This window comes from Equus quagga, chromosome 15 (genome assembly GCF_021613505.1).
Source record: "Equus quagga isolate Etosha38 chromosome 15, UCLA_HA_Equagga_1.0, whole genome shotgun sequence".
Taxonomy (NCBI): Eukaryota; Metazoa; Chordata; class Mammalia; order Perissodactyla; family Equidae; genus Equus; species Equus quagga.
In genome coordinates this window covers 47,109,841-47,125,364 of record NC_060281.1, presented here as the reverse complement: position 1 = coordinate 47,125,364, position 15,524 = coordinate 47,109,841, and the positions used below count along the sequence as shown (strand labels likewise).

Here is a 15,524-nt window from a genome sequence, read left to right as displayed (position 1 = left end):
ATCAATAGATAAAATGGATTCGGACCAAGGAACATCCTCCTGATAAGTCACAACACTGGAGGCAAAACAAAAGATTCTGAGATTCCAGAAAGAAGAAATAAGTCAAAAATCACAGAGTAGTCAAAACTTGAAGAGTAACCCTGGGAGCCAGAAAGTCCACAACGAAGGAATGCTCTCAAAATTATGAAAATGATTTCCAATCTAAATCTATATTCAACCAAAATCTTACCAAACATGGGGGCAGAAGAAACATCCTTCCAAAAGAAATGCAAGGCCTCAAAATTTTCTTCCCTGAGTCTTTAAGCAATCACTGGAAGATGTACTCCATCAAAACAAGAGAAAAAGAAGGAAGACACGGCATCCAGGAAACAGAGATTCCTTTAAGAGGAAGCTAAAGGAATCTACAAAGAGACAGTTAAAAAGAGATCCCCGAGACGACAGTTAAACAGCAGTCCTAGAAAGCGTGGTGGGAGGAGCATGCTAGAAGATTCTGTGAGAAATTTCTTTGAGATAGTGAAAAACAGCCCCAAGCTGTGTATAGAAAAGAAAATCACAGTACATCATACTGTATTTGCATACTTAGAATACCGATCTAACTGTATGTCACTACATTAGGAGGATGGAGGGCAATGTTACCTGTATCAAAGAAAGCTAAACTCTCTCCAATTCCACATTAGGAGAATAAAGTCAATAAATCTCAATTAAAAAGTGTCACAAAACACGAGAAATTTGCTACATGTACCGACAAAATACTAATATCTAGAAGAAAGAACTCCTACAAATCAATAAACAAAAGCAAAACAACTGAACAGAAAAATGACCCAAAAACCTTATAAAAAGACTTCCCAAAAAATGAAATCAAGTAGAATCCAAATATGACAATCCTTATACAATGCTGGTAGGATGTGAATTGGCACAATCCATCAGGAAAAATTTATATTATCTTCTAAAGTATAAGATATGCACACCTTTTAATTTGGCAATCCCTCTCCCAGGGAGAATGTGCAGGGTTGCATTCCCTAATAGCTAAAAACAACAGAAACATTTGTCAACACTATATGGATAAATTGCTGTATATTCATACAGTGATTTACTCTACAGCAATGAAAATGAACAAACTGTATGCAATAACATGGATGAACCTTACAGATAAGACAGAGTGAAAGGAGCAATAATCAAAAGACTGAATATGGTAAGATTCCATTTATATAGTTAAAAATTGGGCAAAACTGTATTTTGTAGAGATGCGTCTATCAGTAGTTAACTTTAAAAAAAAACAAAAATGATTACCATAAAAACCAAGATAGCATTAGAGCAAGGAAAGAAGAGAGGAATGTGATCAAAAAGGGATACAGAAGGGGCTCCTGGTTACACAAGGGTTTGCTTCAACACTGCATAGTTCACTTATGTTTCATGCTTTTCTATATGAGGTTATATTTCACAATTAGAAAAATATACACGGTGCAATCTTAAGGAAATACATCATTATACTACAATGTGATTAGTGATATTTAAAAAGCCACAGGAATGTTTATGTAAACATGCAAGTGAAAAAGCTAGTATCCTCAAAGAGGAAGCGTCATGAGACCCCTCAGCTGGATTGTCCAGGAGCCTGGAGCTGGGGTATAATCTAGTCATAAAGAGATTAGGAAATACAGCTGAAATCTAGAGTGCCCCGAAATTCAGCTGGGGAAAAATAGGACTGAATGAATCCAGCACCTAATCAAAGAGCAAGAAATAACTACATTTTAATCAAACACGTTAGTACCTTAAAAGTGCTTAATAGTGTGAAAATAGGGAATGTTGCTTACAGTGAAGTCTAGACATGCACCTCTCTATTCTGCCAAGTACCAGAGACCAAAACAAGGAAAGACATACACATGGTTTCAAAGTTCAAAGAAAAATTATATTTAAAACATACAGAACCTAAGTACAGATACAAACTACATCACTACCACACACTTACTGGAATTAGGAGCTGTTCCAGAGCCAAACGCAGACTGACAAGGCTGTTGTCCAAAGACAGGAGGCTGGCTACTGCTTGACACTGTCCCAAAAGTAGGTGGTGCAGGCTGAGAACCAGCAGAAAACAATGCTGCTGAAGATGATATAGACCCAAAGCCTGGCGGATTAGGCTGGCTGGCACCTTGACTTTGTCCAAATGTTGGGGTCTGGTTAGCACCAAATGCTGGACTGGCAGATGGTGCTGAAGGTCCAGTGCCAAATACAAAGGAGGATCCTAGAGGCCCACAGAAATACTTGCATCACCATGATAGCTAAAACGAGATAATCCTCAAGAAATCTCTATAAATGCAAAAGCAAATTTCAGACTTCTTTTCAGATTCTTACCTTGCTTAATAAATCCCATCAAGACAAGTTTTGAATAATGATTAAGATTACTATTCTCTCTACCATTATTTAGTAAAACCATATAGAACCCATATTAAAAAAAACTATTAACAAGCCTCCCCACCTTCATAGTCCAAAATTTTTAGGTAAAGGGATATATCTAAGAAGTCAACTGATTTCTCATCAGAAATTTAATACACTGCAGAAATCAGCTAATGTCATAATCATGTATATAGTGCATAATGAGGAACTAATGTTTAATAAAATAATGCCCAGTGTCTGCTTACCTACAATTTAACATTTCAAAAAGAACACTTGGAAAAACTAAAGATTACACTCTTGTTGAGATTAGAAAAATTGTTTCCAAGAATTAATTATAATAAACTTGAACACAAAGTGTACATTTATTCCACATGGTGAGTAATGACAACATCCCGGGTATAGATGACCTAAAAGGCACCCATGCTGTTTTGTGATAACCTGCTATATTATTTGCTAAGGTTTGATATAATTAAAGCCAATCCAGCATGGTTTTGCTTTTTTAAATGTACCTGCAGAGCTGGATGTGGTTGTAGCTCCAAAGCTGAAACCAGAGGTTGCAGTATTATTACTGCTGGCTCCAGGACCAAAGACAAACGGGGTGACAGCTGTACCCGTGCTGGACGTGGTTGCTGGTTTGCTTTCTTGAGAAAACAGCAAAGACTGAGATGTACTGGATTCAGCAGAGTTACCAAAGGCAGAGCTGCTCACAGGATTGCTGGCCTGTCCAAACACAAAGGAGGCCGCAGGTGCACTGGAGGCAGAAGTGGCTGGTGTACTTGAATTAGAGGAATTGTTGTTCAAGAAGCTAAAAATTGGCTTTGCTGCACCTTGATCTGTAAGACAGAAATTAAAAAACAAAAATCTTTAAGAACAAGCAGTCCAGAAAGCATTTTTCCCTATGCTAAATCTAAGATTTCATTAGAAAACAGAATCACTAAGTTTTCTATATAGATTCATTCATCAAATGGACAACTGTTACATTAAATTTTGATAACAGTCAAATACACCCAGCTTTTCTCTTAGGGCTTATGGATTTTTTGTCTTACATACGAAAACCTTCAGCCTTCAGATTAACAAAAGTTAAAATATCCCTTAAATCCCAATCTAACTGGATACTGTGTTTGGATAGCAAATTCAGACAGTGGGAGATAGCTGTGGTTTTATAAATTTGATTCTGAAGTTTATGTCAGCAAGATTATAACTTCAATTTCTCCAAATAATAGCCAACTTTCTCTGCAGCATTTATTGACTCGTGCATCCTTTGCTCACCAATTTTTAACTCCACCTTTATCTCATACTAAATTTCCAGATATATGTGCATGTTTCCTCTACAGTTATTGTTTCTAGACAGTTTTAATTACTGTAGCTTTACAGTATAGTTTGAGATTAGTAGGGCAAACCCGACTGTGTACTTGCCCTTCTCTCCAAAATCTTCTGTGCGTTTCTCCTTCCATATGAAATTTTAGAATTAGTTTAGCCTATCACGCTTGGCAAAAATTCCTCTAAGAAGAGAAATTATATTGGGGATGGGGGGAATATTCTCACTTAGGAACAAGTATTAAATATGCCCTTTATGTTTTTTTTCAGGTGTACATCATTGTACTTCGATTTCTGTGTAGACTTTTATGTTCTTTTCATTATTTAGCATGTAACAGGTTCTGTTGCTATTATAAAATACAAATTAGAAATGTTAGAAAATACAAATGAGATATGTTGTCCAACTACTTATTGCAGATCTGGAGAAAAGCCATTGATTTTTATATGGTGATCCTGGATCTAGCCACCTTACTGAAGTTCCCATATTGTCTACTAAACAGGGCTGGTCACATTACGATATGGACAGTAGTATGATTCACAGAAAATGGAGCATGTTGGCTCATTTTCAAGTTGGTTAACAGGAGGCTTTAAGAGCGCTGATTTCAATGGAAACAGTATGGTGACACCATGATTAAATTTGATTAGACCCTACCTCATTTTTATCCCTTTCCATATAGTACATAATTTAGTTTTTCTTTAAAGTGTTTTTAAATTTTCAAGTAAAAATTTAATAGACAAAAACTACTCATACCTATGTGTTAAATTCCATACTATTTTTTTAAGTTAATTTTTCATTTTATTGTGTTTTCAATTTATTATCCAAAAGTGTTCATAAGTGTTTAATTTGATTCTTTACTGTGTTCTGGGAAATTCCAGTACACTAATCTGATTATCTGCTATGTTTTTTCTGCTACTCAGTGTACAGAATGATCTTATTTCACCAACCATGTTTTTTAACTTTTAAAAATGCTATTTCGTTTTTTTCTTCAGGATTTTAGTTTTCATAACCACCTCTATTCCTCAGGAATTAATTATTTTTGTTGTCCATGTTCCTTAAATGTCTGATAGTGAGTAATTATCTCTATTTCCAAATGAAGGCCTATTCATAAAGATTTTATTAGTTAAGAAATATTTTATGAGCTTAAGAAAGAATGCCTATCCTGAATAGCATATGCTAATTCTGATTATAAAAGCCCAAACAGAAGAAAGACTCAGACAAATGTGTATCGTGGGCTTTCCCTTAGAGCTGTATTTCTCAAAATTCGATCCGTAGATAACTTCATCAGAATCATGGGGGTTTGAAGCAGATAAAACTGAGAATCCTAGGCTCCTTCCCCAAGAGTTCTGTTACTGGTACTCTCTCAACTATGTTCAGTGTAAACCATTCCTTGACTTGCTGCGTTTGTCAAGATATCAGAGACACCTTGTAAGAAAACGTTTAATACTTACCAGCTGTAGTACTGGTTTGAGCTCCAAAAGTAAAAGTGGCCTTTGTTGGCTGTTCAGATTCCTTCTCAGATGGTTTTGCCATACTGAAACTAAAGGTCGACTTTGAAGAACTCTCATCTTTGGTTTGCTCTGAATTCCCAAAGGAAAACACTGGTTGACACTTTGGCTCTTCGTTGTCAGCTTTCTTCCCAAACACCAGAGAAGTAGAAGTGACAGGCTCTTGCTGTTTCTCTTCTGTCCTTCCCAAAGCAAACAATGAGGCAGATGGTAGAGGGGCAGCTTCCATATTGCCAAAAGTAAACCCTCCTTTGGCGGCAGGCATTTCTTCTTTTTTCGCTTCTGCTGTCTTACATGTGAAAGGAGTCACTGAGACACTCTTGGTTTCTGTGGTTCCAAAACTGAAGCTGCTCTTGTTCTCGGAGGCCACCGCAGTGTTAGTAGCAGCAGGGGTAGAGTTAATAACACCTGTACCAAAGCTAAAGCCTGCAGATGAAGATTTAGGCAGTTCCTCTTTCTTTTCTTGCTGCCCAAGATTAGACATCCCAAACTGAAATGGAGCTAAAGAAGGTGGATTGCTTAAACCAGAAGAAAGTCCAAATTTAAAATTATTATCATTCTTACTGTCTTTTTTAACTTCTTCAGGTTTAGAATCAGATGAAACTCCAAATTTCAAATCTCCTATTGGTTTAGAAAATTTAAAGCCTTCACTCACGGTGTTTATAGACCCAGAATCTGATGACACACCTATTTTGAAGCCTCCTTGATCTCCAAATTTAAAATTTCCAGTGTTTGTTAAAGTCTGAGAAGGCCCGGAAGAGGATGATGGGATACCAAATTTGAAGGATGAGGCTGCTGGGTTTGAAGATGAGGAAGATGTACCAAAGCCTTCAAAAAATATAAGAGACACCAAAGACACTGAATTACAGTTATTTTCTCAAACAAAATCTAAACTTTGAAAACCAAAGGGAGTAGGAATAACTTTGAAAAGGCCTGCTTTGAAGAGTATTAGCAATGGTAGTAAACATGAACCAAGGTGCCAATATTCACCATGGGAATTACATCTCAATCGTCACAACTACACTGACATGCCACTTGTCATCTATCAGACTGGCAGAGGTCAAATAAGTTTGATAAAACAGTGTTGGTGATGAGACTAGGAGTAACAGATACTTTATTAACACACTGCAGGTGGAGGTGTAAATTAGCACAAAATTTATGGGAGGCAATTCATCAATATTTACCAAAAATTACAAACACATATACCCTTTGACCCAGGAATTCTACAGCTGAGTCTTTATTTGAAAGATAAATTCACAGACAATCAAAATGCCATATGTAATCCAGAATGAAGAACAAATATGTGTCCAAGCTAATCCATAATAAAACCAAGGGGGCAGAAAGGCACTGTGGTATATAGCCTTTTCTAACAAGGTAGAGGGAAATAAGAAGATACAGAATAAGACTATATTTGCTTATGATATGCATAAAGAAACTCTGAAAGAGTTATGAGAAATTAACCACAGCTATTACCTTTGCTGGGGGAGGAAGGATGGAAAATGTGCCAGTGGGGTCATGAAATACTTTTCACTGTGAATCCTATCATAATTTAATTTTTAAATCTTCTGAATAAATGTGTTATTTACTCAAGAATCTAAAACAGGTTTTTTTTAGCCATCAAAGAACAAGAATTACATGAGTGGAAGCAGTATTTAAAAAGATACTGCTATACTGACGAGATCAAAGTCTTGGATTCCTAATGCTTTTCTGGAGCTGAATAAACCAGAAATGAAGCACTTGACTGGCTGACTCAGCAAAGGAATCATTGAAGGGTGCCAAGATATTTATCCACAACTCTGCTACCCATGTGGAAATAAAGACAAACGATGGCCAAGCTTTACAAACCCTCCTCTTCCGTCTTCCCCTTTTAATGATTACCCACCCCACTTTCTTTCCCTAAGAAACTTAATGGAAACAGTCCATCAGAATCTCAGGAGCAAACGGCCATCCACATGGTCTCTGAAATACTTAAGTGGTAGTACACAGAAAGCTATAAATAATGGTGCCAAAGAAAATAATTAACTAATTATCACCTCTGCCTCAAAGGGACAGATTTAAAGGTATGATGATTACTGCACTACAGGTAGAAAACATGGGACAGGGACCCTGAGGTACAGCTAGAGAGGGAGCTAAAGTACACTGGAAGGCAGCAGTGGCTTTCAAACCTGTTGTATCCCATTAGTCATGTAATTAATTTAGTAGGCGGCAACCAGCATTTGCCTTCTAAAAAGAAAAAAAATAGAAAACACTAGGGTATCTTACACATACTAGAGATAAGTATTAGTCTGTAAAACTTTTCTTTCAATCACATAGACACTGTGCATGTGACGGGTCACAAGGCGAAAGTTTACTGACTTTGGTTTGCAGTCAAAAAAGTTTGAAAGCCAATAACTAATCCAAGGCGTAATTATGAGTAGTAAAAGTTGGATACTCCTTTTTTTAATGCTCTTACATTCCCATCTTTTAGGCCTACTCTCTTACAGATTAAAATCTTTCTCAGATGTAAAATTTCTTTTCCCTTCTAGCTTCCCCCCCCTCCCCAAAATCCAGCTTTTGATTTACCCAAAATCAAAATTTTGACTAAACTGTGTCCCATATAAAACATGAAATAATTCACACAGGAATATGAAGACTAGAAAAACTTGGCCTCCAGGTAATTAAGTATAAGTTACTTTCAGAGGTTCTTCTTTCCATTTACATAACATAACAAAATCTGAGACATACTCTGGGAAACCAAAGCCCAAATCTAGATTCTTTACAATAAGGTTCTAGGGGTGTAAATTCCCAGCCAAATAAGAGTCAGGAAATTCATTGAGATGCCAAAGGGCTGTTAACAATTAAAAATAGAAACCTAAAACTCTCTCAGACTCAGTAACACGTGACAGAATAGTTCTTTTACCCTGCTACAGAAAGATACCCCACTGCTGACCAGCAAATAATCCAACTTTATAGTAACTCAGAGATAGACGTGAGCCAGAAGTCTAGGACAATACCTCATTTTAGGTGAATTTTCAATAGAGAATGAGTAATTTTAAAACTAAAGCTGTTTGCAAATATTTCACTTTAAAATGGCAATACCAGGAGGCACTTTACCAACACCTTACCTTTGAACTCAGATTTTGTGCCTGGCTTTGCACTTTCACATGCTACGCATTTGGTAGAATCTGCTTTATTCTGCACTAGGCATACTTCACAATCCCAGCTTCCCTCAGGTTTCTTGAACTTGTCCAATCCTAGGCAGCCTCCAGAAGACAGAGAGACAGGGACAGTGGTGCTACTTGAGGCAGGTCCTGAACTGCCTAAAAAATAATGAGGATACACATGAAAATTCTAATTTGCATTATGTCAGTATCTTAATGATACCAGTAAGTCCGAACGTTCCATTTTTATTAGTGTTTCCTATTAACACAGAGAAAACGCCAGAAATATAGACATTACATTGTTAAAAACAGTAAAAACATCTCAGATTTCTTTTACTCTTATAAATGAGCAGCTCACATTCACCTTGCTCAATGATGAGCTCCCTCTTAACCTCAAGTTTGAATAGCCAGTTAAAAAAAATCATGCTCACAAATCGGAGCCTAAAGGACTAAATTTTTCTTAAGACTCTTTATCAAATTTCTTCCAACAGCACAGCATTATAAAATGTAAGATATAAATTGGAGGCATTATTTGGAGACATAAAAAATACACAGCCACAGACCATATTAATTTCAAGATTTCAAAGCACAGGTCTCTGCCTTTCAAATAATCATTTTTGCGTAGAAGTATTCTATCATCCACTTTGCAATTCAACTCGACATCACCTACTACTATGTTCATGGCATTTCTGTTATAAGCTAGCCATTTAACAGACGTTTATCAAACACCATAATGTACTTAGGTTCTGGGGACATAGAGATGAATAAAATGTTGCTTAACTTCTAAAGGTGCTCATGAGCTAAAAAGGAGAAAGAAAAACATAAATACATGTAGCACCATCACCAAGATGGAAAGTGAGAAATGATCTAAACAAGAGTGCAAAGGAGGAAGAAATGGCTAAGGAGCAGGAGATGGATTCACAGACTCGATTATTTAAATCTTTAAGCAGAACTAGCAAGTTTGTGGGGAGAGGAGGCTGCACAAGAAGGATGGGTCTGCAAGGCACAATGCTGAAGAAATACAGGGTTGAGAATGGAGCCATTCATTCTGGTACTCCCACTTCTCTAAATGTTTTCCAATTGTTGTCACTTCTCCCAGTTACCTGACCTCTGTGTTTTATTGGCATGTTTTCTTCCATCTTGCCAATAAAATTGCTCCCTGAGGTTCCATCTTTGGTCCACTGCCCTTCTCACAACCTCTCATCCACTCTGATGGTTTTCATCACCAATAAAAGTTTCCTGATCTGTACCTACAACCCACACTTCTGAGCTTCATTCCTGTGGTCTTTTTCTTAGCTGATAGTTCCATTATCCACCTGGTGAGATTGGCTAGATGGCTCCTCCTCCCTTACGTATTTCTCTAATCTATTTCATTTCTCATTTTTTCTGACCTTTCTACTGCTGTTCTAGTTCAAGCTCCCCTTATCTCCTGCTTGAATAACCACCTTCTTATTCAGACCTCTGGTCTTGTTCCCTTGAAATTCATCCTTCTAAGAAGCAACAAGTATCATGTGGATTTTGTTTTCCCTGTCCAGTTATGCCTTTAAGAAATTAAGTGTTCCAAAGTTTTATCCCTGCCACTCCCTTAAATTAGCAGAATTCAGTTTTAGGCTGTCTTCTCTATTCACTCCATTCACTCACCTTACATAACCTTGACTCCCATGACTTATTTGAAAACTATGAGCCAATGACTCCCAAATCTGATCTCCAGCCCAGAGGCTCCATTATCAGTATATCCAAAGGCCTCACATATATCTGAATGTCAACTTCAGCAGCTTGAAATCAACATGTCTTCAACTGTACATTATTCTACATACCCCATCCTTATTTAATTTCATTAGTACACATCACACTTTGCCTGTATTATTGATACAACTTCCTAAACTATTCTCTGGTCTCTGAATTTCAAATCTATCCTCCAAAAAGCCACCGAATGATTTATCAAAAATGCAAATTTGACTTTATCACTCCTCTGCTTAAAATGATGGTCACCATTTACAGGATGAAGTCAAAGTTCTTTGATACATATATGAGCTGCCTTTGTGTGTAACAATTTATTTCCTGACTCAAAGTTTTATTTTCCTGTCAACTCAGAATTTTGGTCTCCTACAAGCATCAAGGGCTTTCTACTTTTTTTAGAGGAGGGATGCCATATGGGAAGACGAAGATATTTTAAAACAAAGATTCTGAAATCTTATTCTTGTGGCGATGTCCAATAGGAATTAGAAATATGGCTCACTCCTTGTGTTCAGACAAGGGGTTTAGGCTAATAACTCAAGAGCTTTCCATTGCAGATATAAAACCACACGTCCATGAATAAATGCAATAAAAATAGGAAATATAATTCCCAGGATACTCATATATGTTTTATTTAGCATCCATGTCACCATATATCTGTACCAAATAATTATGATAGCATTACAAAAACAGCAAAGAGTCATTTCCAGATGAATTAAAGATCAATTTGAATTTCAGTAACTCTTTCAAATTTGAACAGAGAAACAGGAAAAACTCAAACCAAACTCCATTTTTCTGGTGGGCTAAGTTAGAATGTTTTCATTAATGATTCAGTAGTGAACTACAGCGGCAGTATCTCTGGCAGAAAGCATACAGGCACAATATCACCATTAATATTCACCCACAGCCTCTTCATAAAGCAACGTTGTCTACCCCTTAACGAAACCTTCTCTGGAAATGACCACTAGCCATCCTCACTTCTACTCAGAGAAAAAGAGACAAAGTAATATTTCATTTTGTATAAAGGTTTGAGAAACACTGCCCCATTCTAAGACCTTACATTATCTCTATTAGTCAACTTTGAAAACGATCATGAAGAGCAAGAAGTTTCTGATAAAACTACATCCAAGAAGAGGTCAAGGTATATATGGGATTGACGAAAACATCTCCTATCCTAAGAGAACATGCAGACCTAGCCTCAAGCCAGTCATTTTAACCTCAAGATAGTTTAGAAAAATTAAGACATATGAGGAAATGCTCATCCTGAAAATTTAAAATACTGAAGTTGTTCTTAGTGGTGTTATAGAGAATAAATTAAAATGTTCTACTAAAGAAATGACAAAATTATTCCAAACAATCATCAACGTACCTGGTTTCTCAGACATACAGGACACACATTTATTGTCTTCTGCATTATTAGAAATACAGCATACTGGACACTCCCAAGATCCCACAGGCCTTTTGAATTTATCTGCAAATCCTAAGGTACCAGGGGTCACAGTGCAGCTGGAGGATGAAGCAGCCATAGTTACGGCACTTTCTGAAGCCACTGGCAATGTAATGACTCGCTTAACACCAGTTCCAGGTTTCGGTGTTTCACAAGCTACACATTTTATCGCTTCAGGTTTATTTTGTACTAAACAGGTATCACAATCCCAAGTTCCTACTGCTGCTTTAAATTTGTCTCCAAAGCCTGTCCCTGATGCAGAAAGAGTTGGTTTGCCACTTTTGCTTGGAGTCCCAATTCCAGTCTGTTTAGCAGTATCTCTTGGTGGTGATTTTGTCGCTTGACAGGCTACGCATTTGTTGTCTGTAACTTTGTTCTGGAGTAGACAAGTATCACACTGCCACGATGACTCAGCTTTTAAACCTTCCCCAAACCCAGTTCCACTAGAAGAAAAGCTACTTATTGCTGGTCTTGTATAAACCACCGGGCTCGTAGTGGTAGGCTGAGCAGCAAGAGAATCCGCCTTTGGTGAGGTGAAACCTATAACGATGGGAAGAGGAGAATGCAAAAAAAAAAAAAAAAAAAACAATTAGGGAAGCTTTCTAATCTAAACATTAACTGAAATATCATTACTGGGAGAACACATTTATCTTATTGCAAAATTACTACAATCCAAGCTGGACTACTTAAAGTGTTGTTTTTCACCTAAGCAATAGTTCTAGTATTAATCACATAATTAATAAGCAACGGACCTAGTTAAAATTCTACAACAGAAATTTTGTTTATAGTATATCATCTTCCTATAGGAATTTCTATTTACTATAATTCAACTAATACCTAATTTAAGGCTTTAATTTGTACTAATTTACTAATATATACTACTGTCATCTACATTTTGCTATACTCTGCCTTCCTGCAACACTGAACTACGGTACATTCATAGCCTGCCTTCCTCATCCTTTCAGGTGTTCCCTTGGCTATGCCAAATGACTTCAATTATCTGTAATCTTTGAATTTTGTCCAGCCATAATCCACAGTGTGGTATCCTTTACTTCCGTAAAAATCAGCTGAGCTGTGCAGGTATGGTTAGTTGACCGATGTCCCTTCAAAGTACAACAGAGTGTTAAGGATTACTTTTAATTACACTAAACTCATATAAAGCTTTTAAATGGTAATGGTTCAATGACAAATATGATGACAAATTCCAACAAAGATGTACCAAACCATATGGTAAAACCTTAGAAATACAAACATTATTAAGACTCAGTCTATCCTAATGGAGCACAAGTTCATGCTACTCAAACACATGTCCACGTGAAGTTACCAAACACTAATTCAAACAAAAGTGCCTCAAAGATAGCTCTAATATAAAACCTCAGAGCCTTTCATATCGTAAGTATATCCTTTTTGTAACCACTGAAGGTGTATTTAGAGAATTAAGGTATTCACATAGAACCATGGAATAATAAGAGAAAAAAAGTCTTTTTGCTACCAAAACTGCTGTCATTGAAATGATTCACTCAAGCTACACTTTATGGAATAATTTTCTGATCCTTTACTTTGGACCCATTAGCTTATTTTACATATACCAACAAACTCAGTGACCTGTTTCTCCAGCCTTTAGCACCAAAGGAAAAGAAAATTGGAGGGGAAGAATATACAGAAGATTGTTAGACATTTTCTAGTGGTACCAAGAAATAATCCAGCTTAGAGCAATTTTTAGCATAAGGGCAAAACAATCCCATATATTTCAGTTACTCCCAGTGGTTAACAATGTACCATTTAGTTAATGATTCATTTGAGTCACTGAGGATGGCAAAATTTTAACAGCAACCATCTCAAGGTGTTATAAGACGTTTCTTTTCCTCCTACTTTTGTGGATTGTCCTAATTTCCCTCAAAAGAACATGACTCTTCCAAATTTTTGCTATTTAAAATAAGTTAAAAAGGGGGAAGTAGTGGGCATTAAATGCAAAGTGTAACTCTGACAAAGGTAAACTATATGCATCTGATGCTTACCGACTACTTGGTTAATTCTAGTACAGGCATTCTGGAGTTCTGCCATAACTGTGTAAAATTGCCTAAATTATCAAGACTCCTGTAGGCAGGGGACTCAACTATAAAATGAGAGCTAGACCAAAAACACCTAACCTTTCTAAATCTTGTAGCATCCAACCTCATTTTGAAACTCCTATTCAATTATACATGAACACATCTGCTGGGTAAATCTCAATTCTTTCTGAGCTACTAGATTATCTTATAAAAACTTTCATATTCTTATAGTACACATCACAATTGAAATTATGACTATCCTCTTTGATTTTCAAACCGAAAGTTATTCCTATTTCAGGACTTCTATTCATCACCTTCAAATTGTTACCCAATAAGCATTCAAATCTTGTTTCATTTCCAGTGAGTACTGCCCTGTATGTATATATGTTACAATCAGCAAATGTTTTCTTTTCACTTGGCCTTGTTATGTATATACCACAACTGGGGAATAATTTGAGAAGGCAGCAGTTCAATGTTCTCATCAGAGAAAGACTGTCCAGGTATATCTTCAGATTTATTTACTTTTATTCCATATTGGCCTATCTCTATTAGCAGGCAATTCATTTTCTCCTTCTACACCTGCCTCTTAGAGATTTCATTTTAGTTTGGAGTCCTTGAATTCTAAAGAGACAAGTGGAATTTTTAAGACATTTCCCCTAAAATAATTACATCTGACTATGTCTACATTCAACAGTCAATCTCCTATCAAACTAGTTGCAATTTTTAAAAGCCTACAGTATAACACAAATGACATTAAAATGAGACCATGAGTTTGTAATTAAGATTTTAGGTTATCTCAAAGGCAGCTGTTCTCTTACCAGGGTTTTTCAGAACATCTAGGACACTTCCTTCTTTCAGGGTCTTTGCAGGTCTAAAAGGGCCCTCACAAACTTCATCTGGCTTCTTCTTACAGATTGTACTGTTCGCTGCAGTGATATCTTGAGCTGTAATTTTTTTAATTGTAAAAGATATTATGCCAAGAAAAGTACTGGACTTGAGTTAAATGTACTAGAAAGATCTTTCAAAGCCAATCTGGATCAACTTCTAAAACATCATGAATTCAAAGAAAATGAACAAATGACAAAGTACAGGGTTAATTTGCCATTATAAAGACATAAAAATACTATTTCCCATACTGTACATCTCTCTGCTCCAAAAGGACAAAAAATATAATCTGGACTCGTCACACAGTGAATTCACTGGTAATCAAGAAAATCAAATGAAGATTGGAGAGGATATGCCAATTTCATCAAGTTCATATACTGCATGAAACAGGTGTTTGATTAAACAGCAATTTATGATACTGACCAAAAAAACCTTAAAAATATTCAACTGAGCCAGATATTTCATTTCTAGAAATTCATTCTGTGATTAAAAATATCCTTCAGTTATAATTTTGAAAACCTGGATGATAAGGGGCTGGTTACAGAAATTACAGAAGGCTGACATGATAGAACACTATGCAGCCACAAAAATCATTTTTAGAAGCATAGTTATGGGAAATCGGAGGTTAGAGAATCCAGAAGATTTTTGAATATCTACATCTAAAGAATAATGGTGGCTGCTAGTGATTATTTACTGCTTTTACTTTTTATATCTTCTAAACTTCCTAAGATGAACACATCCTTATTACTTAAAATAAGAGATCTATATTGAGTATGATAATGGTTTTGTGCTTATATTTTTAAGGGGGAAAGTCTCTGTTTACAGACGAAACATGTTTGGGATTGTTTCAAAATAACCTGAAAGGTGTGTTTATGTGGGTGTGTGGCAGGGGGAAGGAAGAAAGGAGAGAGGGAGAAACAAGATTGGTCATAAAATGGTAAATGTTGAAGCTCAGTTAAGAGTATATGGGGATTCAGTCTACTATTCTACTTCTGAAAATGTCTGAAATTTTCTATGATAAAATATAAATAACCAGGTTTTTTCCTTAAA

The 15,524-nt window shown here is 36.3% G+C and overlaps 1 protein-coding gene across 2 annotated transcripts in view; it reads right to left on the bottom strand.

Annotated features, from left to right (window-relative positions):
- NUP153 (nucleoporin 153) overlaps positions 1 to 15,524 on the bottom strand; it is a 70,683-nt gene that overhangs the window by 6,966 nt on the left and 48,193 nt on the right. For both annotated transcript variants that reach the window (XM_046639646.1, XM_046639647.1), the window contains 6 exons: positions 14,408 to 14,533; positions 11,461 to 12,078; positions 8,319 to 8,513; positions 5,158 to 6,042; positions 2,901 to 3,224; positions 1,967 to 2,239 (listed from right to left, as the gene is read on the bottom strand). In XM_046639646.1, the coding sequence (XP_046495602.1) occupies positions 1,967 to 2,239; positions 2,901 to 3,224; positions 5,158 to 6,042; positions 8,319 to 8,513; positions 11,461 to 12,078; positions 14,408 to 14,533 (2,421 nt within the window). The remainder of the gene's footprint in view (positions 1 to 1,966; positions 2,240 to 2,900; positions 3,225 to 5,157; positions 6,043 to 8,318; positions 8,514 to 11,460; positions 12,079 to 14,407; positions 14,534 to 15,524) is intronic.